The sequence below is a fragment of the Paralichthys olivaceus genome, chromosome 23 (assembly GCF_024713975.1).
Source record: "Paralichthys olivaceus isolate ysfri-2021 chromosome 23, ASM2471397v2, whole genome shotgun sequence".
NCBI classification, from domain to species: domain Eukaryota; kingdom Metazoa; phylum Chordata; class Actinopteri; order Pleuronectiformes; family Paralichthyidae; genus Paralichthys; species Paralichthys olivaceus.
Genome location: NC_091115.1, coordinates 17,308,460 through 17,318,546, shown reverse-complemented (window position 1 = coordinate 17,318,546; position 10,087 = coordinate 17,308,460). Strand labels below are relative to the sequence as shown.

The following is a 10,087-nucleotide window of genomic DNA, read 5'->3' as shown; positions in this document are numbered from 1 at the left end:
TTAATAAACACACTTGGTGAAAAAAGTGTTATATTTGTATTGAGATATTGTGATGAACGTGTCTGTAAACTGTTACCAATTTAAATACATTTGTTTGTACTCTGCCAACAAATAAAACTCAATCTATTTAACGTAAAAAGGCTTTAATAGAAAACAATAATCTAATTTACTAATGCATTTTTTAAATTGACGCCCTTTCATCCTAGTTATTTATTGTCATAATTACAATGTTCAACTATACCAGTTGAGATGGTTTAGTTTAGAATAGAGTATATGAGAATGTTCATTGAAATGTACCAGTTTTATCTTTTGTTAAATTGTTTATTGGTCTATAATTGACCTGTCACTTTCAACAATTTCTATAGTGCCATGAAATTGTGCATCTGTAGGGGGGGGGGGGTTACAAGTATTTGCTCGTCACTCCCATCATATCTGTGTAATCATATCGGGAGAGTGATTGAGTCGGAGCCTAGACACTCAACACAAATTATGTTCTACTACCGCAATAAAGAGTTGAACGTGAGTGGTCTGACTGAAATTTATTTAGCTCAAAACATAATTTTTTACCACTAATGATTTATGTTTTACTTAAATGTATTATAATCTCCCAACACCAGGAAACACAGGAATGTGGAATATTGGTGTTCCGATTAAAATATATATATATATATATATAAGTTCTGATATTTTCTCAAAATGATAACTGGACATTAAAAAAAATAGATGGCACATATTAAAGCAGTCAGTACGTAGTATTATAAACGCTCACTGTAAAAAGATTGTTCTACTCATTGTTCTCCTCATTTAATATTTCCCATTAAAAAAACAAGGTACATACATACTGTAGTTTATAGACACACACACGGCAACATAAACACACCATGTTTTTATTTAAACTGGCAAAATAAATGCCACAACAGTAGTCAAAAGCAGACATGGAACTCTTGTCTGGTGATGTTTTTGCTATGAGGAGGTTACACAACCACCACCGTCACAGCAGTCAGTAGCATTTCCATACAGCCTATTCACTCAGGGTTAATCATGATACTCATGACAATACATCTTGATGTCACAAATACACCCAATAAGCACATTCCGTGGTAGTCTGGGGAATATCTCAATAGTCCAAAGTGCATGTCCTCAGAAAAAACTATTTGCATACTAACAAATCCAGTATGAGATTGAGGAATCTATTATAGTGCTTTGGAGCTATGAATCCTGCAGCTGAGCCATCAAGAGCACAGCAGCCGGAGCACCAAGGGTTGGGGGAAGATACTGAACCCTGAATTGTCCTCCATAGAAAAAGTCCTGCCGTGCATGAATGTGTGTATGAATGGTTGAATGGCAATAACATGCCCTGTAGTAAATCTCTTTGAGTGGTCATGAAGAGTAGAAAAGTGCATATATAAAAATACATACCATTTACAGACCATTACTGCTTGATAGAAATGAATGTTTCTCTCTTTAAAAGCTTTATCAAACATGAAACGATCACCATGGATTCATATTCAAAATAATAAATACATGAAATAAAGACACAATGCAAACCATGACACACCATGTCGTTCAGTCTCAATACTAGAATAGGCAACAATACTAGGGTTGTAGAAATCACCGGATTATGTCCTCTTAAAACTCATCTTCAATCTAGAAGTCAGAGTCACAATAAATACACCTCCATCAAAATATGAACATGTAATAATGACAATATTAACACCTTCATTTATACAATTCTGTGGCAAAGTCCCTTGTCCAAAAATGTGTTTAAAGAAACCAAACGTATTTCAGTCCATATGCAGTTTGTGTGGTGGAAGAGGGGCGGGTTCAATTGTTTAATATAAGGAATAAAAAGAACGATTTTGATCGTTCCTTTTACATGTGGCAGAATCAATTAACATTTTGAATGGGTTACTTATATAACGGCAATACCATATCACAGCTAAAATTAACAATGAACTCCTGAAAATAACCCCCTGCAAATTCTTTATTTCCTCCTGTTAAAGGGAAGTGTCCTGCAGTTTTAGGAACCCCTTAACCCTTAAAATCTCCCTTAAAACAGAACAGCTATAATTTCTTTTCAAAAACTCCTGACCAATGTAAGTCTGAAATTCCCAAGTGGGGAAGACACTGACACCAGCTGTTAGCTGATGCACCTTTAATGGGATGACAAGACCAAAATAAGTCTTGGGAACTCTACTAAACATCTACAGAGGAAGCTGGTGGTTTTCTTATCTTTCACTCTCTTTAGCTTCACATCAGTATGCAATTTTACATTGACTCCCTAGCTGCCTGGCAGCAACACAAACTGTATTTTATTTTGACTCAGCCCGAAACAAAAAGCGACCTGGAAGGTAGAAAGTCAATTTGAAAACTAATGGCATGTTTAAAAAACACTGTAATGTGCAGTATTTGAAATGTTGAGCTAATGAAGAGTCTTTGGGGGCCATGGTTGGATCAGTCACCACATCCAGGTTTATAGTTAATCCAAAGATCTGAATTCTCACATGAAATATCGAAACATTTTGCTTTGGTAATTAAACCAAATCTTAAAGTTCCCTGTTCGTCATTTCCTCCTTCCCTGCTAATCTGTCTAATTGCAGAGCCAGTTGGCTACATTAGAGCAGTGCAGTTGTAATTGGTGGTGGTAGTGAGGAGGTATTGGAGAAAAATATCTGGCTACCCAATGGCCCCCCTCTGGGGTTAAAGGTCAATGGCTTTGATCAGTGAGGATTCCAGTTTGATAGGGAAGTTGTGAAGAGTCTCCAGGATTGCGATGAGGGCACTGACAGTAGTGTGGTCTCTAAGGAGGGCTGTGTCCTCATACATCTGCAGGATCACTGGACAATCCACCAGCAGGGGGAGCCACTGGGGCAGCAGACGGTCTCTGTGGAATAAACAATGCAGATAAACTATGGCCGCACAATATAATTCCTTTCAGCCAATAACTATGCAAAGTATGCAAGATTTGTCTTTCTGGACATCCATCTAAACATGAAGGTTAATTTATGCTCAAAGGTGTCATGATTTGGCCAAAACCTTTCCTGTAATATTATCAGCAAAGAAAGACACATTATTTAAAACACAAAAAAATACAGCTTAGCTCAACTAATGTCATAGCTGACCCTTAGTGCTGTTTATATTAGTTTCAAGTTCCTTATACAATGTTGCTGTTGTTGTCAAACTGTATGCACCCAACTGGGATGATCCATTTATGTTAAAGGTACAGTGTGTAGAATTTAGTAATATCTAGCGTTGAGGTTGCATGTTGCAGCTGAAAACCTCTCAGCTCATCCTCTCCTTCCAAACATGAAAAAGAAGCTTTGGTAGACTTTGATTGTTATAAAAACTCAAAAGGTGTTTAGTTTGTTCAGTCTGGACTAATGTGAAAAAACATAGCGGCCTCCGTAGAGAGGGTCCCCTCGATATAAAGTATTTAAATATAAAGGGCCTTTTTCCGGGGTAAAGAAAATGACTAGTGAAAACATCATGAGGATTATTCTACATTAAATTTCTGCCAATAGATCCCTTTCACCTAAATCTTACACACTGGACCTTTAAATGGACAGCATTTATAAATAGCTTTCTCATCTGAACTACCACTCAACTACCAAACTACAAATTACAATCACCAATTCAAACAATGTCCTGACACTCACCTGACTCCGAGGCACACCAGCAGCTGGAACTTGCCATCCTTCCCAATGTTCCTGGGAGTAGAGTTGATCGCATTGATGTAGTGACAGAGTGACTGACAGGACAACCCCAGGGGTGCTGTGGCATCCTGAACGTCAGCTGACTGCAGGAAGGTAACAGCCTTTTCTGCATATGGAGTAGATGACATGACAGAGTCAAAGATGTGTTAGAGTAGACTATATGACAGATTAATGCCCCGTGTTGGCTTCAATGTCCCGAACAGAAAGCAATAGAGAGTGGTTCACCAGCCAAACGGACTGTTACACACTATAATGGACCACGTTAAATAGTTTATTTTTACGGCCGCAGATGGTGCTGCAGCTCGATGCTCACCAACAAAGTCCCACACGAACACAGTCCTCTGGAAGAGCCGGGCAGACTTGAAGCCGTGATGAAAGAACTGTTCCAGAGTAGCCACCAAGCTGTTCTCCCCACATAGCAGCACTGTCAGGCTGCCCCTCTGCGAGAAAACAGGCAGGAGATACAAGGTCAACACACAAAGCACACAGCTGAGCTGAGTGGCAGATATCGCAAATGACTAAAAAATACAGCAATGTCCAAAATACAGACATAAATAAATAGTATACATTATCAAAAAAAAGAATGCATAAAAAGGTAGCAGCAAAAGCTGAGATATCCTTTCATCCAGAGTATGGGTCAAAATGCTTCAATCAAATAGTATCTTTTCTGAAACCAGAAAACATGTTATTTTCTTAAGTGTTAATAGGCAGCACTAGCAGGTAAATGAGCAAACATTAGAAACATAAAGGCTGATTCATGCTTCTACATCGAATCTATGTCTAGGTAAGCAGGAGGCATGGAGCCGAGCAGTCATACTTTGCTTTGGTGAGCAGTGAGTTGGAGGTAGGTGGCTGCTTGAATGAGGGTGTGGGGAAAAGAGTTGCATTAGGAATATATTTAATGGCTGATTCATGGTGTGTTGTGGATATATTTTAGTAATTTGTCGCATGTGAAACTAGTGTTGTCTGGTTCATGAATCACTCTCCATTCTTTAGTCTCTCCCCATCGCTCCTCTGACAGAGACCACCTAGAGTGTGCTGATACTATCTGTGTCCTCTGCCGTGCCATTGGAAAAGCCATAAAACAGTAGGGCTGGACGATTATGGAAAAAATAATAATCACGTGAGAAGCCAAAATCAAAATTGTGATCAAATTCTGATTAATCGTCCAGCCCTATAAAACAGCCCTGTTAATAAGTTCAGAGACAGTTCATTAACATCCCAGTTTATCAATTATTCACTAAGGGGTTAAGTCACTAACCTCTTTCTCTGGCTTTTGGAAGTGTTTGACAATGTTGTTCACTGCCTCTCCAATGCCCTCCTGGATTTGGGCAGAAGTTGGTTCTGGAATCAGGAAAACAGCTGCATCAATGTAGAAGTTCTGAGAACATCTGAAATTTCAGTTACCAAAAAGCTGCTGCTCTGATATTAGGCTAGAGGCGGGGTACACCCTAAACAGGTCATCAGTCCACCACTGGATGGACGGACAGATAAGCAGACAGACAGACAGAGGGAGACATTTACACCTGGGGGTAATTTACTGTTAGACAGACAAAATAAATTAATAGGTAAAATATTTTATGATGAATTATTATTCAATATACTTTAATTCCTAAATATAAAAGAGTTACATTTTAAGTAAAATTTATACTATAGTTGTGTAATTGTAAATGTAATTACTAGTAAGATTTTAATTAGAGTTTATATAATGCACAATTGAGTGCTTATTTCATTAATTAACAACAAAGGTGGCTCATTAAGGAGTGTATGTATGCTGTGATAGTATCGGTTATGTCAGAGGTGGAGAGTATTTCTTCACTGAAAGAATTACAAAGAACGACAGCGAAGGCTTTTATCCACAGATGTGTTTAACTTTTCTCCCGACTGGCCTTTTCCTTCTCTTTTCCAAGCGGCTCTCAATGAAGCCTTACCTATGTAACACACCATCTAGTGCATCAGGTTACAATTCAAATGTTAAAACAAGCCCTTACATCTTTTTTGTGTGTCGATCAAAATTTATTTGTAAAGCCCATATTCACAAATTACAATTTGTCTCATAGGTCTTAACATTGTGCAACGTCCTCTGTCCAAACCCTCAACAAGAGTAAGGAAAACTACCAAACCCCCCCCCCTTAACTGACCAGTTCCAAGCCGACAGATACTTACTGTACTCTCGTCCAGACAGTGATGTCATGCCGGTGGTCTGGGATGGACAATGCTGCAGTGGGGGCGTACGGCAGCCTCTCCCAGCATCCTCGTCTCTACTGGGCACCACCAGCTCACCAATCAGAACCCTCTCCAGGCTGCCATCATCCACACCCTTACCAAGCCATCGACCACATGGGAACCTGGAGGGGATACCGAATATTCCATGTTTTTATTCTTGTCAGCAAGTGTCATGGCAAAACCAAATCAACAGTGAATGTCTCCATCAAACAAAATTGCTTCTTTCTAAAGCCTTATAAATGAAATCTATCTGCAGCACAGAGCTCCATTGTTTCCAAAACTATTAAAACTATTAAAAAATCAGTGAACCACACTGTTCCACTGGATGTTCATCACACACTTGCATGCACATACACACACCCACATGAAATCTACACACAATAGACGATGGGAACACAATTATTATTATTTAATCTGTACTTTTCACAGAGAAAGACTAAAGAATTAGTATTTTTACAGGTAAGAGAGATGAGAGCTACATTAAATTAAAATGAAAGCTATAAAAGAGCAGCCCACACTTACCTGTATGTGTGTCCGGTGATCTCATTGCGCACCATGACACAGTCCACCAGCCACTTAGCTAGGAGTCCAGCGTTATCATGACCCAACTGTGCTGTCGTCAGCTTGCCCAGGTTCTGACACTAAACACACACATATGAGCACGGGCACACACAGAGAGAGAGACAGAGAGAGAGGTTAAAGGTTATGCTACGTTTTTTGAATGAAATATGTACTTGTGTCCTGATAATGTCCAGCTGACACTCTGAGGTGGTGAGCTGTCATCGTGAAGTGAAATAAGTCTGTGGAAACAAGAAGTTTCTCAATGACATCTCGCAAAGTTATTTAGTACTAATGTATTTCTGGTTCAGTTCGGCTCATAGAGCTCTGGGCAGCTTCACAGGTACAGGGGGATGTACACTAAATGCAGAGAACATGGACTGCGCGTGAGAAAAAAGGATGTGCGTTTGTTGTGAAGGAGCTGGATCTGTGAGGAGCATATTTAAGTCAAGCGGGACATCTGAGATAAAGGAGTTACTTCTCAAAAGCACTGAACTTCATCTGGCACCTTAATGAGACTGACTTAATGACACTGTCCATGCAGTCCATGCTCCCTGGATTTTGCACATACCCACCTATACCCTTGAAGCTGCGTGTAATGCAGTAAGTAGTGTACTGGGCTCACTCTGACAATATCAGGGCATTTTGATGTAGAATTTCAAAGTTACAGCCCTAAAAAAAATAAACGACCTATTTCCACAGACTAATTTCACTTCTCAATGATAGCTCACTACCTCACAGTGTCACCCAGACAATATCAGGACATTTGGATATATATGGGGCAGACACCATCTCTATATTTAAGGTTGGACTTAAAACATTCCTTTTTGATAAAGTGTATAGTGAATATATGTTTCTCTGCCCCCCCTGTGTGTGTAGTGGGTTAGGGATTTAGAGCCAGTACAACACTTTTATTGAAGACTATAAATATCCACTGGCTCTGTAGTGTATTGTTAATGGAAGTTTAGGATGATACTTGACCCATTTGGCCCATATTTGGGATCTGAATGCGAAGGACCTATTTTTATGACTGCTATTTATGCTTTTAATTTTAAATTGGCTGACACACAACTCAATGCCTGCACATCAAATCCAAGTCTGTGCTCAGCATATGAGAGGCCAAAGGTCACACTACTCACATCAAATGTCATATCCAGGAGGTTCTTGGGGATCTGCATGATACCCGAGTCCCCCAGCTCTCCTGACACACACACCCAGGGGTTGGAGGTGGTCATGGCGTTGCTCAGCTTCTTGATGGGGATAATGACGACTCGATATGGGATCACTGAAGGGACAAACGTGTCAGTGCCAAAGTTAGTGCACAAATGCCTGTGTGCATGTTTACGAGTAGTGCGTGTAATTTATATGATGAGGTTTAGCAGGTGTACAAAACTGAGCTGAATAATACTTTTGCTGTTTTTAGATGCAAACTTAGAGCAAATTAAAAAAGATACATATGAATCCATTATTCAGACAATCTTCTTATACATGTACTAGATATACATACTCTCCATCTTCTCTTATTGTCTGCAAATGGAACATCCCATCTGAGACAATACGAAGTCACTCAATGTATACAGGATTTAAGTTTGCTGGAATATCAAACCATTACACAGCTGAGTCCAGGATGAATAGCAATAAGGTAATGTAACCTTATTCTCATACTGATCTCATCCATCTTGTTTGTAAAAGACCTGGAGTTGGCCAGGAGGAGAGAAGGGAGGTCGCAGTCAATCACCTTCTTGGCCGAGTGAATTAAGTGCTGCAATCTGACCCTCTCCTTGGCAGCGTACCATTCAATGATGGAGGAGGTGAGGGTGGACTTGATGATGCAGTGTAGAAGTTAACCATCTTTGGCAGGTTAAACAGGTTAAACATTTTCAGCTGCTGCAGGAGGTACTGTACATTCTCTGCTGTGCTTTTTTGGTGAGGGAGCTGATGTTCATCTCCCATCTTAGGCCCTGGGTGATGAAGGTGCCCAGGCAGCGGAATGACTCCACAGTGCAGCATCACACAGGGTGATGTGGGCGGATGGGACTTGGCTCTTCCTGAACAGTCATCTCTACTGTTTTAAGAGCATTGAGCTCCAAGTTTTTGTCACTGCACCACGTGACCATGTGGTCAACCTCCCGCTCTGGAGGTGCAGCTGTTCGTGTACAGGGAGAAGAGCAGAAGAGAAAGAACAGCTCGAGGCCTGCCAGCTGCAGTGCAGAGTCTGGTGTTGATCCACAAAGCCACGTCTCCGTAAAACACAACGACGAAGATAAAGAAAAAGTCTCTCGTTCTAGCCATCATTAACTGAAGTTCTTCCAGTTTATTACCCATTGAAAACATGTTGGAGAGAAATTATGCACGACGCACAAGCGCCCCAGCATGTCTCCCCCTCCACCTTGGTTTGACTGAGTGACCTTTGACCAGAATGTCCAGTAATTCTACTGATTAACAGAAACATGGAGTGGACGGTGGCTGTGATTCTTCATAATTCAATTTAATAAATTCAATGCAACTTAATTTGTCGCCCGAGAGCAATTTAATGACACAGAGCATGTCAAAACAAGAGTAAAAACCAGAAAGAAACAAGATGACATCAGTGCAATGTCAATGACAGTTAAAAAAAAGTGCAGTATACTAAAATAAGTCAGAGTGTATATGAATGTAAAAGGATGGTGAACAGGATAATGGCTGTGAAAACAGATAATAATAATAATTAGAAGATAATAATTATGGGTGCCTTGCCAGCTGGGGGCAGAGCATGTTAATTTTTGGAAAAAAGTCTGAAAAGGAGAAATACGAAGAAACATTTCTAACTCACTCCCACGGTCTCATTTCTGAACCCTTTCTCGCCAAAACATATCTGTACGTTCGTGAAAGTCTTGGGATTCTCACAATGTTTTCATTTTTCAGATAGGACCTATAGTTTTTGAATTACAAGCATTTGTTTGAAGAGTGGCGCTAGAGCAGCGCCCTCTACCGTTTTCATTGACTTCAATGGAGATCTCCAAAAAAGATTCCTGATGAGAAAACTAAATTTCTAAATCGCTCTTACGGTCTCATTTCTTAACTCTTATTAAATATAAACATATGTGGACGTCGGCCAAAGTCTTGTGATTCTCACAATGTGTTTATTTTTCAGATACGACTTATAGATTTTGAGTTAGAAGCTTTTGTTTGAGGGTTGGTCTGAAACCAGTTTTTGTCTCCAAAGTGAGCGCGCAGCAGGTGTTCCTCATCTAATCAGTGAGTAACCATAGCAACCCCATAGACTGTCAGAGGTCAAGTCTCCTCTATAAATTTACTAGATTCAAAGTTTTTGCCACCATCCGCTTTGGCCCAGTGGTTAAGGCACTCGGATCATGTGACGTGAGTCTGGGTTCGAATCCGGGTGAGGGTGGTGGTTTTTGCTAAATTTTTTAACATTTAAATAAAAGTAAAAATAAGCCCCCCCACCCCCCCATAGTAACTGGATATTACCAGGAACATGTAATGGGCCTTTATTTTGAAAATAAGCCCCCCCCATTATAATAGAATGTTACTAGGAAGTCTATACAGAGCCTTTATTTTGAATATAAAAATAAACAACCCTCCCCCAT

General features: G+C 40.0%; 1 protein-coding gene across 5 annotated transcripts in view; it reads right to left on the bottom strand.

Annotated features, from left to right (window-relative positions):
• Positions 1 to 871: 871 nt before the first annotated feature.
• The window catches only part of LOC109637510 (DENN/MADD domain containing 5B), a 58,647-nt gene continuing 49,431 nt past the window's right edge, over positions 872 to 10,087 (bottom strand). For all 5 annotated transcript variants that reach the window (XM_069519514.1, XM_069519513.1, XM_069519515.1 and 2 more), the window contains 7 exons: positions 7,637 to 7,782; positions 6,462 to 6,580; positions 5,880 to 6,061; positions 4,975 to 5,057; positions 4,027 to 4,153; positions 3,657 to 3,819; positions 872 to 2,884 (listed from right to left, as the gene is read on the bottom strand). In XM_069519514.1, the coding sequence (XP_069375615.1) occupies positions 2,701 to 2,884; positions 3,657 to 3,819; positions 4,027 to 4,153; positions 4,975 to 5,057; positions 5,880 to 6,061; positions 6,462 to 6,580; positions 7,637 to 7,782 (1,004 nt within the window). In that variant the 3' untranslated portion in view covers positions 872 to 2,700. The remainder of the gene's footprint in view (positions 2,885 to 3,656; positions 3,820 to 4,026; positions 4,154 to 4,974; positions 5,058 to 5,879; positions 6,062 to 6,461; positions 6,581 to 7,636; positions 7,783 to 10,087) is intronic.